General features: G+C 35.1%; 1 protein-coding gene across 2 annotated transcripts in view; it reads right to left on the reverse strand.

Annotated features, from left to right (window-relative positions):
* The window catches only part of LOC136808322 (echinoderm microtubule-associated protein-like 4), a 56002-nt gene that overhangs the window by 8867 nt on the left and 31828 nt on the right, over window positions 1-15307 (reverse strand). For both annotated transcript variants that reach the window (XM_067064856.1, XM_067064855.1), the window contains one exon: window positions 13948-14035. In XM_067064856.1, the coding sequence (XP_066920957.1) occupies window positions 13948-14035 (88 nt within the window). The remainder of the gene's footprint in view (window positions 1-13947; window positions 14036-15307) is intronic.

Below are 15307 nucleotides of genomic sequence, written 5' to 3' on the forward strand. Positions count from 1 at the left end.
GAGCACTGTTAGTTTCTTTTGAACCATGTTTAAAGCAGTGAAATATTCCTCTCTTGAAAGATCACATGATCGCAACAAATCATCAAGGGTAACATCTTGCAGGTCACTATTGCAATTATTTATTTCATCAAGAACTTTATCTAAGATTTTTTTACTTGCTCTATAATCGTTTTTGTCGATTTGTTTTCCTCGAATGATTTGGGTTTCTTCACATGGTGGCCATGGAGCTTTAAATCTACATCTTGATCCACTTTTCTTTCTACAGGTTGTTGTATGATGATGTTTTTGTACAGTATTCACCAATTTGTAAAGTTTTGGATATTCCTCTTTGTCTGGTAATGAGCATGTAATGTATCTGTCGATAAAATCAATAACTTGATTGTCTTTTCTAATGTCATTTTCGTCAATTACAGGGGCATCTTTAATATGAATTTGAGCATGTACATGTTCTAGACCTGATCGGTGTTGGAATTCTCTGCGATCATCATAATTTAAAATTTGTCCTATTGGATGCATACCATTCATGAGCATTTTTGGGAAAACCTTATTAAAAACATGGTCAATTTGTCTGGCAACTGTCACGGGGTTTCTTTTAAAATATTGAACTTTTTGACTCCAGTCCATCCTATTTACATCTTCATCACTTAGATTTTCTCCGTATTGTGTAGCAACTACTTTGATAATATTAGTCCATTTGAATAATGCTGCAGTCCACGTAAGAAAATATGTGCTTGGTCCGTAAACTCGACATTTTGCTAAAACATCTAGCATCATATTATGACACCACTGTGGAGTTCCTCTTATATTTTTGAAAGAATTTTGAAAAATTTGATCATCCGAAATCATTTGCCTAACGTTATGAGGATTCATTAATCTACCTGCTGATATATCACTTTGAAAATGCTTTTGTTGTGAGAAACTAATTGCACTAGCAACATTAGAGCTTTCAATCCAATGCAACGAACTAAAAATATATTGTGGATCTGAAGCGAATCGATCATCTGAGGATTTCAATCGAGTATGAATATATTTTGATGGGGTTATGTTCTTATCTCTCGGAGAATTAAAATGATTTTTTGCATCAGGATAGTGGGCTGGATATGCAAGAGCTTCCCAATCAGGTTCTGAATAAAATGATACTGGTATTTCATTTTCACAGGGAGCAATATTGACGACTTGATCAGATGTTATGTCAGTAGTAGATTGTTGGTGAGCAATATCGATAGCGTTATCTGAAGAAATCGTTGCACCATCAATATCATATAACAAAGTTGGTTGAGAGGAGTTATTATTTTTCATTTGTCTTTCAAGATTGTGATCATTTCCTTCAATGTTATCATCACTATCGCTTTCATCTTCCTGAGGTTGAGCATTCTTATCAGTTAAAAGTGACCATAATTCTGGGTCTGATCGTAAACTTTCATCCTCCCATCTAGAATTTGGTGCAACATTTTCATAAAATTTATTGACTTCAACTAATTTTTGCAATGCTTTTGTTACAAAAGCTGGTCGTATGTTTTGTTTGTTGACTGAACTTTTATCAGAAAGACGTCGTTTTAGAGCAAGTGAAATCAAAAATTCGTCATTGCAAACTCTTGGTAAAACCTTCTGAATTTTGTCAAGATTTGCTGGTACCATTACACACTGTCCTTTTAAACCTTGCTGTCCTCCTTTATGCTTTGGTACAATGAACATAAACGGAATTATTTGGGAAACTAGCATCATTTCTATTGGGCATAATTCCTCTAGCTCTGGAAGTTTTGGTGATAAATGGAGATTATTGGCTTGTGCTTGTACAGGGAGTTGCTCTTTTTTTATGGCTTTATCACATGAGTTGCAAATCCAGTAAATTTCTTCAGAATCGCAATCAGTATTACACACATCACACAATTCAAACATGGTCAAATTTTCATATTCTTTGTGGAGAAATCTTTTACCGTTTCCTTTATACTCCCATTTTATGCAAATATGACATTTATTTGTTGGGCCTTCTTTTATAGCACACTCAAAATCTTGCTCAACGATTTCAAATGCTTTAGTTAGGGTGATCGATGGGTCAACCATACTTTTACCTTGTAATTTATCAAACTCTTTTTTCCTTTCTGATTTATTTAGAAGCCGGTGAGTTTCTTTCCTCATTTTATCTTTTCCGCGAACTTTTGCTTTGTCTGATTCGTCTAAATTTTTTCTTAAATTTTCCTTTCTTAATTGGTCAGATCTTCGAACTTTTGCTTTGTCTGATTCGTCTAAATTTTTTCTTAAATTTTTCTTTTTTAATTGGTCAGATCTTCGAACTTTTGCTTTGTCTGATTCGTCTAAATTTTTTCTTAAATTTTTCTTTTTTAATTGGTCAGATCTTCGAACTTTTGCTTTGTCCGATTCGTCTAGATTTTTTCTTAAAATTTCCATTCTTTTTGAAGCAGATTTTCGTTCTTTTGCTTTGTCTGATTCGTCTAGATTTTTTCTTAAAATTTCCTTTTTTAATTGGTCAGATCTTCGAACTTTTACTTTGTCTGATTCGTCTAGATTTTTTCTTAAAATTTCCATTCTTTTTGAAGCAGATTTTCGTTCTTTTGCTTTGTCTGATTCATCTAGATTTTTTCTTAAATTTTCCTTTTTTAATTGGTCAGATCTTCGAACTTTTACTTTGTCTGATTCGTCTAGATTTTTCCTCCAACTTTCCTTTTTTAGTTTATCAGATTTACGAACATTTTCTTTCTCAAATTCGTCTTGGTTATCCCTCATATCTTTCTTTCGTTTTCTATCAGTGTCTTTAAAAAGCTCTTTTTTGACATCATCGAGATTATACCTGGCTTTTTTCATTGCAGTCTTTTTTGACACAGTTGTGAAATTTCGCTTCCTTTTGAAAGGAGTAGACCTAATAATATCGGACTCTAGCTTGTTTTTCGATGCCGTGACTTTACGTTCTTGATTTTCTAATTCTTTGAGGAGGGCATTTTTCATCATTTTTTCTGGTTGAATATTTGATGATTGATCAATAGAAAAATCAATGGTATTCGAATTGCCATTTGTATTTATTTCTTTAGGTTTATCTTTGTCGGTTTCAACTAACTTTGATTCAATTTTGAAAGTATTGGGAATTTCTGAACTTTCAATGAAAATGCTATCTTCACTAGAGGTTTGGTCACGAATTTTATAATCGGAGTTCAGAGGCAAAGAATCGATTTCTCGATTGCATTTCTTGTAAATCAATATGTATGGAACTATTTTATCACTAATTTTGCAGTTAAACTCATCACCTTTAATAACGGTAACATGATCATCATTTACTGAATACCATTGTTCATTATATTTTACAACAGATGTATAATGACCACTATCAGGTGTATCACCGTGATGATAAACAATTGCTTGTAATTCAAGTGTCCCGAGAAGAACGTTTTCTATTTCTGTTTCAATATTTAAATTTGGAACTAATTTCTTCAAGCGTCCGGTGGTTTGATCATAGCAAAAAATTACAAGTTGAATGATCAAGGCATCAGAAACATTAAATAGGGTTCTACTTTTTGTGGCATTTGTTCTTATTGGGCAATTTGAGCATACGTAGTCTTCAATAAGTTCGCCGTAAGGATCATTAGTTAATTTCTCAATCAAATTTTTCATCGAATTATCAGGACTAAAAGGACTAGGAAATTGAATCCGACACATATTATAGTATTCTGTCCGTTCAGAAGGATTATTGCATCTTTGACATAAAACTGATTCCAAAAATGACACTCGAAATGAACTTTCTTCAGGAATTTCATTAAAATGAACTTGATACACATGGTTCAAAATAGAATTTACACACTCTTGAGCATCAAATTGTTCTCGTTGTGTATAATCGTAGCCTGGAAGTTCTATAGACTTTATGAATTCGTACGTTTCTATGGGTGATTCAGAGCTTTCAATTGTAGAAAATAAGTCTTTGACTGCTAAAATACTGGAGTCATTGGTATCAAGAGTTTTAACAAATTCACGGAAGGTATCAATAGTGTATAATGATTGAATAACTGAATTGAAGAAACATACATTTTGTCCTAGATTTTTCAATCCTAATGGTTTGTTTTCTCTGATGAAATTTACAGTATCATTATCTATGTTATTTGGGGTTCCTCGAAAACACGTTTTCTTTTTTGGTCTTCCTCTTGGAGATTTTATTGCATTGGTAATTGGCCCTGGATTTAATTCTACATCTCCATCTACAATAAGCCGAGTGATTAGCAAAAAACTTGTATCGTAAGCAAGGGGTTCGTTATTTGTATATTGGCATTGCAAGTATTGTAAGTTCGAGTGGCGTTTATAGTCGTGCCTCAGTGGACTTTCGTAGTGGCGTTTATAGTCGTGCCTCAGGGGACTTTGGCTGATATCAGCTCTTTTGGTGGGCATTTTTTTTGTTTTTTTTTTTGTTTATTTTTTTTGTTTTTTTTTTTGTTTTTATATTTTCTTATATTTTTTATTTTCTTTTTCTCGGCCTTCTTTTTTTATGCCTCTTTTATTACTTTTTTTTCGATAAGTATTTTACAAAATTTTCCTAATAAAATAAGTTCTTCTTTTACTATTTCTTCGTTCTTCTTAGCTGCTACTTCCAATACTTCTTTCAACTGAATCTTCAGTGTGTCTGCAACTTGAGTTCAGCTATCAGGGGTTTTCAAAGTGATTGCTTGATAAAATGTATTTGATGGATTTTATCAAATTGACTTCTTCTTTTATTTTATTTTGTATTTCTATTGCTTATTATTCTAAAGATAAAGAGAAGTATCATTAAAAATATGTTTAAGTGCAGCTCCAGAGTAAGAATTTCACAAAATACTTCCAAAGTACATTTTCGGACATCGGTTAATTTATAGGTTTTGTATAAAAATAGAAACATTGAAACGAATATTATTACTCGAACATTCAGCTATCCACCCACCTTTCAACACACAAATGCTTTTTTATAAGAGTGCATATTATCCCATTACGTTTGCGCTAGACAAAATATTTTACTGGTGTATTTATTTTTTCTTCAAACCCTTCATCGCAGAATTTATTTTCCATGCATCTTTTTATAGAGACAGAGAGTGCGTGAAAGATAAAGAAAGAGAGAAGAGAGAGAGAAATTAACACTGCGGTTAAGAACACTAAGAAAAAAATACGAACACAATGAATTATTGATGACTTTGCATTGTAAAGCTAAAAACGCGGGAAACCTATTCATTCATTCAATTATGTAATATTACCAACCTAAAAGAAAAAATACATCTACTAAGTAAAAAGCGCGCGAAAATGGTTCTGTCTGTAGTAATTTTTTGGATGGAGAAGCAATCAAAAATCTATTCATGAACCTTTTGATAAGCTAGGCTAAAAAACGCATAGTCTGGAAATCTGGCTCTGACAAACTGTTAACGCTGAAACTTAATTGTGCAAAAAATCGTGAAATCCGTCAAGTAGTTAGCCTGAGAAAGTGACGAGAACCTGTTTTATGCCGGTTTTCGGCTATTCCGGCGAATTTTAACGAGATCCGCATGCAAAAATTTTTTTTTTTGGAAATCAGACCATGCTATAATTTGAGCATTACTATTAAGAACCTTTTTCTGTAAATATACAATTGAATAAGTTAGAAAAATGTCACAAAAATCCATAAAAACGGCGATTTCCGGAACATTTCCGGTTCTACAGACTGAAAAAAAAAATTTCTCCACAAACGGTTTTCGGCGCATTTTCGACAGCACTAATACACATCTACTTGCAAAATATCAGAAAAAAATAATGATACAATTTCCAGAAAATACCAAAAAACCGGTTTTTCCGGAATATTTCCGACATTTTCGGCCGGAAAAAAATGTTTTTCAAAAATCAGGTTCCGTCACATTTTAGGTATTGTCATTTTGCATCAGTGTGCAAAATTTCATAAAAAAATATAAAGTACAGCTCGAGAAATTCAAGAAATACTGTCTTTCCGGCGAAAATAGGTTGTTCCGGCGATTTTTAAATAGTTCCGGCTTCAAAAACCAATTTTATTGAAAATTGAAACATGCTTGATGGTGGGCATTGCTATTAATAATGTTGTTGAATGAAAAAACAACCAATTAAAAGGAAAAAGTCCAATGAAAATCCAGAAAAACGGCGATTTCCGGCATATTTTCGGCATTTTCGGCCGAAAAAAATTTTTTCTCAAAAAACGGACTCGGCCATGTTTTGAGCATTGTTAATACGCATCATTGAGCAAAAAATCAGAAAAAACTAATGATAAAATCTCGAGAAAATGCCAAAAAACCAGTTTTTCCGGCATATTTCCGGCATTTTCGGCCGGAAAAAATTTTTATTCGAAAATCGGGCTCCGTCACATTTTGGGCATTGCCATTTTGCATCATTATGCTAAAAATCAGAAAAAACTAATGAGCCAATCCTGAGAAAAGCTGGTAACAGACGGACAGACGAACGAACGGACGGACGGACGGACATCGGTTAATTTATAGGACCTCCGAGGTAGGTCCAAAAACGGGGGTAGTGATATGATTGATAAAACTTAGATAAAAATAAGTGATACTTTTATGGACCTACCTGGTTATGCATTTAACACATATATAATTGATATCTACGTAAGGCGTGACCATTAAACAATCATTCAGAACACATATCATATAGTGACGATCTATTAAAATTAGTCGTTTGTTTCTTATAAAAAAACGTTTAGAAACCAAAATTTCATGCTCTTGAAATATTCTTTCATATTCAAGACTTTGTGAGCAAAAAAAACATATATCTCATCAAAAAATTGAGTAATTTGGCTAAGAACTGATGTATGCTTATTAATAGTGATTCTTATATATAAAGATGCGTTTTTTAAAGCTGAAATTGTTTTTTTTTACAAAAACCTGCTTGAGCCATCTTTTAACTACTTTCATGCAAAAAATCAGAAAAAAAACAATGATCCAATATTTCACAAAGTCCAAAAAACCCTTTTTTTGCCCGTTTTTTAGCTGAAATTTACCCCGAAAATTTTTTTCCAAAAAGCGAGCTTCGTCACATTCGAGGGTTTATAGTTATGCATCTTTGTGCAAAAAATCATAAAGAATGAAAGAGCCAGTCTCGAGAAAAGCTAATACCTAAGTAATTGATAATGTGCTTATAAAAAAATATCGAATTTGGCTAGTGACAGACAGACAGACAGACAGATGCCTTCCCATGCAAGGGGATAGGCCTCACCAAAAGGTGAGGATCACAGCACCTCCTAAAGCTAAAGTGACCACAAAAAGTATATAACTAAGATGAAAAATGAAACATACTAAAGTAGAAAAAAAAAAGGGTAATCTAACTAGAAGAAAAAAAAAAAAAAAAAAAAAAAAAAAAAAAAAAAAAAAAATTATATAGACAAATTTCTAATCATTGCATTCCATTCCAAACGATTTCCAGCCATAACAAACCAATTATCAACATTTATACCACATTTAGACATACATTTTCGAATTGAACGACCATACGTCATCTTAGGGCATCCCCTGGGTCGTTTCGATACTACCCATGAGGAAAGCATTTTCCGAGGAAGACGATCCCAGTCCATCCTACTCACGTGACCAATCCACCTCAATTGCTGTCTATAAATATACGTTTCGATAGATTCGAGCCCAACACGTTCAAGAAGCTCATCAGTTGAGATTCTATGTAGAAATGTGTGCTTTCGATTTACTCGGCACATACTACGTATACAACCATGGTAAAAGCTACGAATCTTTCTCAATAAAGATTCCGTCATGCACCAACATTCACTACCATAAAGAAGAATTGGTAAGATTAACGAACGAAATATTGATCCTTTGGCCTTATTGGTAATATCAGATGATGCAAACAAACATTTTCTCAACATTCCAAAAGCACCACTTGCTTTGGCAATACGGGTATCCACATCCTTTTCATCGGTACAATCGTTGGTAACTATACTACCAAGGTAACAAAACTCGTCAACAATGGGCAAATAACGCTTTTCATCAATAATTACATCAGATAAGTCGACATTATCAAGGGTTTCAGGGTTGTCATACATGAATATCGGTTTTGCACAGAACAATATCTCCGTTTTGGAGTCTGACTTGGGATTTATTGCACCGGTATGAATTTCCATTCCGAAACGATCAAAGTGGACGATTATTGAAGTAGCTCCCTGTTGGATATGATCTCGACTCTCAAATAACAAAGCCGTATCGTCTGCATATTCCGAGTCTGGAAGCTCGAAATCTTCTCCTTTCGTGGTTGTTCTACGACCGGTCATTACAAAATCACTCTTACTCCGAAATATGCAAAACGGTATACCACAGGATAACTTCCAGGTTTCAATCATTGCGGTAATGTAAAAGGTAAACAATAGCGGTCCCAAAATATCACCTTGTTTCACACCGACGATGCTGTTAATGGTACGGACTACATCGCCTATAACGAATTTCACAGTGAAGTCAGCGTGTAAAACTATTAAGAGATTTATCAATTTCAAAGGTACTCCATATTTCTCAAGTACCTTCCACAAAGCGATTCTCGGAACACGGTCGAAAGCTTTAACTAGATCTAGGAATAAAATCCAGGTCTCCAGTCCATGTTCTCGTCTTTTCTTTATGGCAGTTTTAACGGTAAACACAGCATCCATACAGCCTCTACCAGGGCGGAAACCTGATTGACTCTCATGATCTAAACTTTCCTCAATCGGTAGAAGTCTACGATGTAGAATAATTGCAATAATTTTATATGCATTTTCAAGGAGCACGATTCCTCTGTAATTTTTGGCAAGGAAAGATCTCCTTTTTTCGGTAACACATTAAGCCTGCCAATGTTCCATTCTTTAGGTACTGTTTCGGTTACCCAGAAATCAGTTATGATTGATTTCAATATCTGGAAAATTTCTTGGCTGTCGATAATTATTTTCCACGATTGGGTCATCACTCCAGACTCTCCTGGAGCTTTATTTTTCAACTTTGAAATGGCAGTCCTTATTTCTTCATCCGAGGGAATTTCATCACAGTTTTCGAAGACCGGTCTTTGGGACAGGAGATCTAAGACAGTTTCATCAAAATTGACTTGATTTTCATAAAGTTTTTGGAAATGATCTTTGAAAACGGTAGCGTTTTCATCCGGGGTTTTGCATAAAGTACCGTCTGGTTTTTTCAATTGCTTTTGAGTCACCGGTTTAACTTTTGACAGTCCTTTTTTTAGCAGTTTCACATTGTCCCAAGCAGTCTTAGTACCGACAGTTACATTAGTCGCGTGAGAGATGTAATGGAGCCACTTATTTTTGGCACTCCTTACAGCCACCTTTACTTTAGTTCGTAGTAACCGTAATCTCTCTTCTGAAAAACGAGTTCTTTTATTGAAAACACGTCTCATAGCCTCATTTCTGGCATCTATGAGAGCATTCAAGTTCTTTTCGTCAAATTTGAACCAGTCTGGTTGAGCTTTAGCACGTCTTGGGAGAACATCGGTTGCTGCTTTAGACATGGATTTTGATAGTTCAGAGTATTTGCAGGCTGCATTAGTGTCAAAGTAGTTTTTAATTTTATCAAAGAAATTACGTTTGACATCTGGATCAAGTAGATGGGAGTGGTCGAGAGCAAGCAGTCGCTGACGGTTATCGTTTTTCTTTTTAAGACGTTTCATTAAGCGGAGGGTAACAAAAGTAGCATTATGATCACTATCTAACAGAGGCGAGGTGATTCCAGCATCGATACATCGGACGAACATTTCTCTGTTGACAAAAATGTGATCGATTTGGTGGAGATTTTTACTACGAGGATGCATCCATGTGCCGTATTTCTTCTTTTTGAAACACGTCGTAACAACTTTCAACTCTTGAATTGCAAGATACGATAACATTCGTTTTCCAGAATCATTAACGTGAGATATACCAAAATTACCGAGCGGGCCTGACTCCTTCGATCGATTCACGCCCATACTAGAGTTGCAATCACAACCAATCACTAAAATATCATCATTACGTTTTCTGTTCAAACACGTTGTTAGGTAAATCAAAAATTCGTTCCAGGTATGTTCTGGGGCATTTCCTACCGGGGCGTATGCCGATACCAAAAAGACACCAACATCTCTGTTGTGCTTATCTCTCAATAATAAACGAATAGCTAATGGCGCTGTTTTTTAATTGAAAATTCTGTCGGATGCACAATCGATACTTCTGACAGAGTTGAATAAAAATTAGTTATGAGTTAGGTTCAAAGCTTATTATTATAAATAAGGACTAATGGGTTCTTTTTAATAGCGAACTTTCCAAGAATCAAGCTCTTTACAGCTTTTTTCAGTGAAGTCAAATTCAAGTCTGTCGGACGCACGCGATAGAAAATGGACTTCAAAATTTTTGAGGGCAAATCCTAATTCTATCGAAAGTACTAGGCCTACAAACTTGAACTTTTGATCTGAATTAGAATTATGACTCGTCATTTCTCCAAAAGGAAAATTGAATTACCTAAAGTTAAGGCAGAGTTTTTATTCCTCCATACAACAGAACAATTTTTTTTGTCGGATGCACATGTCGGGCGCACAAAAATGATGCTTGTCAGGCAAACTTTGTATTTTAATGAAAACTTTTGGCCTTTCAAACCTTTAAACGGCTACAATTATCAGTCCATAAAATTTGTTTAAAGATCTCTTCCCATTACATTGTAAATTGAAGATTAAGAAAGTTGTGCGTCCGACAGAATTTTTAGAAAAGTTGATGGAGCCAAACTCCAAGAAATTTTCATTGCTAGAGTCAAAAAAAACGATTGATAGTGGATAGTTGTGTATTATAATACTTTATTTTCGGAATTTCTTTCGCAAATGCTCAAAAGTACTATCTACATCGAAATAAAAATGTGCGTCCGACAGAAAAAAGCCCGGACCTTTAAACTGAAAAACACTCATCAGTACAGTACCACTGTTTGCAGGAGGGACACTCCATCCATTCTTCACCATCACTGTACTTCTTTGAACATTGGGCACAGATGTTTGGACCATCAGCAGATGTTTTATGACCACAGACTACGGGATCGTTGGCCTTCCTGTAGTATTGGGTAAAAAATGGTTGTTCGTCGGACGATAGACGATAAAATTCCAAGAATGCGATCCCTTGAGGATTTACTTTGTGGATCGTTAGAGTCCCCTTTATGTATGGTGCTTCTTCGATTTCCTGGGGCTCTTCAAAAAATCACTTTTTGGCAGGTACACTGTAGTCACCGACTCACAGAGGCGATTTGCATGATCGGCGAAGTCTCGTGGCGAGTTGACAACAATTCCTAACGATTTGACCTCTCGAAAGACTTTATTTTTTATCGTTCCACCAACTCCATCCATAGGGCCTTTGCCATGAGAGGCCTCGTTGTAGTGCCACTCTATCAGCTTATCAGGATGCAGTTTAGGTAGCAGTGCGAATGTGAACCGCGAGCGAAATCGCGACGAACACCCATCACTCCACAAATACACCTTCTTCAAAGTGTATCGAAGTGGCAGCCGTTCCTCGACACAATCGATGACCTTTGAAACGCAATGATGCAATGCGTGAGTGATCGTTTGTTTCACTGACAATTGTCAGTGGAACCTTCTCGAGGTCAGAAGAATCGTTGTTAAGTTAAGTTTTGAGTGTATTTGTTGTTAATTAACTTATCTGTCGGACGCACAAATATCTTTTTTCAGATTCGCAAAAAAAAAAAAGTCATTTTCCTGAAGAGTTATAATAGTTTAAAATTAATAATAGAAAGTACCTAAAGCCTTTTAAACAAATTCGGGGATCCAAATATTGGTTAAATTTAATTTTCCTCTTGTTTTAATTATATTGAACTTATCTGTCGGACGCACAGCTAAAATGGATAGAGCTAGTACTTCCATCTCGGAAGCAAGAGCTTCATAATTTTATCGGTTTACGATAAGACTCCCTAAAAGTCGATAGTTTACAGGCTATCGTCAATAGTCTATACATTGTTTTTCTAAAAAAGAAAAAATGCTATCATAAATAAAGTTTATGAAGTTGTCAAAGTAGCTATTGAGATCTAATAAGCTTATTTTGCTATTTTATCAAAACCTCATATGAAGTTTGCATAGTTTCTGCAATTGAAACGACTTTTTAACCATGCGAGGGGGGCATTATTGCATAAAATGTTTGTGCGTCCAACAGACAGATTTTCAATGATCTCCTCGTTCAAATCGTTGATAAGAATACTGAAAAACAAAAATTTTAAGCAATCTTTGTAGACATCAAACAAATTAGGTGTTAAGGAACGACTTTAGCTCGGAAATTGCTGCATTATCTTGATTTTAAAAATTGACGTTGATGGTTACCAATTAAAAAACAGCACCTAATACTCTAGGTCCGAGATCAGAGTGAGTTTCGAGACCAGCTGCATTCCAAGCGTCAACACCATCAGGATTCAAACAGATTGCGACTCCTTGGGACCCTCTACGGCAGGTTGCCTCATTTAGACCGGACGATATGAGGCGATATTGTTCGAAATCTAACACCTCCTGACCTTTACGCCAAGTCTCCTGTAAGCATGCTGCTATTGCATTTCTCTTTTTCATAACGTGACATAGCTCAACAATACGGGCATCTGTTTTCACTCCACGTACGTTTTGTGATAGAAAAGTTATTTGTTTCATAATCAAAGAAAGTTTATACGTTTTTGTGGTTCACCTTCAAAATACTGTCCATTCTGCTGGTGAGACAAAACAGCCAGTTGAGCAAATGTTCAACATCCACCAATACGGGAGATCCAGATGGATCTGCGAGAAGTACCAGTCTCTTGATGCGAACTGCCCAGTGTTCACTCTTGTTGCATGTTGTTATTTGCTAGGTGTGGTGGATCACCCCACTTAATGTGGCGGATTTTCTTTCACCACCACACCTTTTCTTTTTAGTGAATCTTAAACTCAAATTTAGAGTAATTGGTGTTTCTTTTTAATTGTCAATTTGGCTAGTTTTCTTATAAAAACACGCCAAACAGCCAAAATTTCCTGTCTAAACACACACATTCTTCAAAAGTAAGCCCTCATGAGAAAAAAAATATATCTCATAAAAAAATTGAGTAATTTGACTAAGAACATTGATGTAAGCTTATTAATAGTGATTCTTATAGATAAACATGCCTTTTTTGAGCCAACAAAATTTTTTTGCAAAAATCTGCTTGAGCCATCTTTTACCTAACCTATGATGGTACCCTACTTTCATGCAAAAAATCAGAAAAAACTAATGATCCAATTTTTCACAAAGTCCAAACAACCTGTTTTTTAGCCGTTTTTGGCCCAAATTTGCCCGAAAAATTTTGTTTTCGAAAATCAGGCTCCGTCACATTTTGGCCACCACCATTTTGCACCTTTGTACTAAAAATCAAAAGATTCCTATGATTCAATCCTGAGAAAAGTTGGTAACAGACGAACAGACGAACACAGGTTAATTTATAGGACCTCCACCCCACCGGGGTAGGTCCAAAAATTAGAGCTTAGAGGGGAGGGATTCCGAGTTGAGATGAAGTGAATGGTAAAATCATTAGGTCATTTTCAAGATGGATTGAAATTTATAATTCAAACTTGACGCAGAATTTTTCCAAGTAAACTGATTCTGGAATTTGTTAATGTAAACTACGATGCAGATCATGTGTTAATTTGAATGAGATTAAAATATTTTCATGATTCTCATGTGTGAACAGAGAATGATTAATTTATCAACAGATTTTTTTTTTCGTATTAGGTAATTCAATAAAGATAACGCACTTTTTTTTATGATTCGTTCGAACATCTACAATTCAAATATTGTTAACCTCGCTTTAAAGTCTCTACTGAGCCATTAACCTAAATGATTAATAATGAAATTCTTTTTATTGCCGCATAATTCCCCAGGTGGCAAAACCTGTAATTTAACGTACATTTTAATGTTATGGACGGGCGTTAGATTAACGTTAAAATGCCATTTTGTACAAACAAGGTTATTCGTAAACTTACATAAAACCATTTGTAAACTAGCTGATTCCAACCGGACCACGTGACATGTGTATGTCCAATCAATTCCATGTACTTCATCACCAAAAATCTGAAATACGTATAAAGAAAATGTTTGTGAAGTAAATTCAAATTTTTTGTCGTGGAACACGAAATTTTACCATATACTTAGGCTTCTGACATCCACTAACGGATTCGTGCTCCTACTACCAGGGGTTTTGTAGAGGTCTGCGATTCAGACTATCATATACTGTGTTTAATTTGGGCAATTTTCATTTCAAAGGTCAGATAATCATAGTTGGAGATGATTTGGTCACAGATACTTGCAACTTTATATTTCTGGATGATTCATCTTGAAGATTTGGTGGCAACTTAACAGACATAAGATATAGACTAAAACTTGATTTATTTTGGAGATTTGGTGGCTGCTGTCTCTTTTGAAGAAGTTGCAAAGGTAAAGAGACATATATACAGACTGAACCTCGTTCAAAACTGCTCAACATTGATGACAAAAAATTGTCTTCTCAAGTCTTTACCAGAAAAATTAGTAGTTGGCACATATCGGTACATTATCTAGCAGAAAGAAAAAGATCCAAGCAAAGCATTAATTTCGCAAAAGAAACTTGTATCAAATATGAATTTTTGGCATCATTGATGACGTCATCACTCTTTGAAAATACAGAAAGTAGGAACCTTATTAGCCTGGGAATCCAAGCTCATAATCTTAGAGAAAACAAAAAATACCTCACCTCACAAAGTTCTAAGATTTACAGAGCTTGGTGCAGGTAGATTAGTCTGACACAGAATGTTACAAGCAGTCTGTGTGTGAACCCTTGTTGACAAACTTTCTGAACTTTGGAAACCCAGGCAAACACACATAATCAACTTGCCATAAAAACTCTTTCACAAGCTCTGAAGACTTTCAAAACCACAAACCACAAACCACATCAAAATATCAGCCACATGTATTTAGACTTCCAACCAACTGCCATTTTGTTTCAAAATGAATCTATGTTTTCATTTTCATTTGTTTTCCTTTTTCTGCAGAGTCAGCTTTTTCCATAAATTATGCGCGCGCATCAAAATTATCAAAAAGCGCGCAAAAGTACTGCTAAGTAATACGCACAAAATCTGGCCAATCAGAGTGAACTTGCATTGCAGGGAAAAGTCTTCCTGCAGGCGAGTTACCTGTGCCAAGCAGCAAAACTATCATAAACTAGATTTTCGAAAAAGTTTAACTCTTGGATTCCCAGGCTAGACCCCTATATCTAACTTTTTTTCACTTAAAATATTTTTGCTCAAATCTTTGAGGCAACTTCGCATGGCAGTGGGCTGCACGCACCCTTCTGATATGTAAAAGTTA

The sequence above is a fragment of the Clytia hemisphaerica genome, unplaced genomic scaffold (genome assembly GCF_902728285.1).
Source record: "Clytia hemisphaerica strain Z4C2 unplaced genomic scaffold, Clytia hemisphaerica genome assembly, whole genome shotgun sequence".
NCBI classification, from domain to species: Eukaryota; Metazoa; Cnidaria; class Hydrozoa; order Leptothecata; family Clytiidae; genus Clytia; species Clytia hemisphaerica.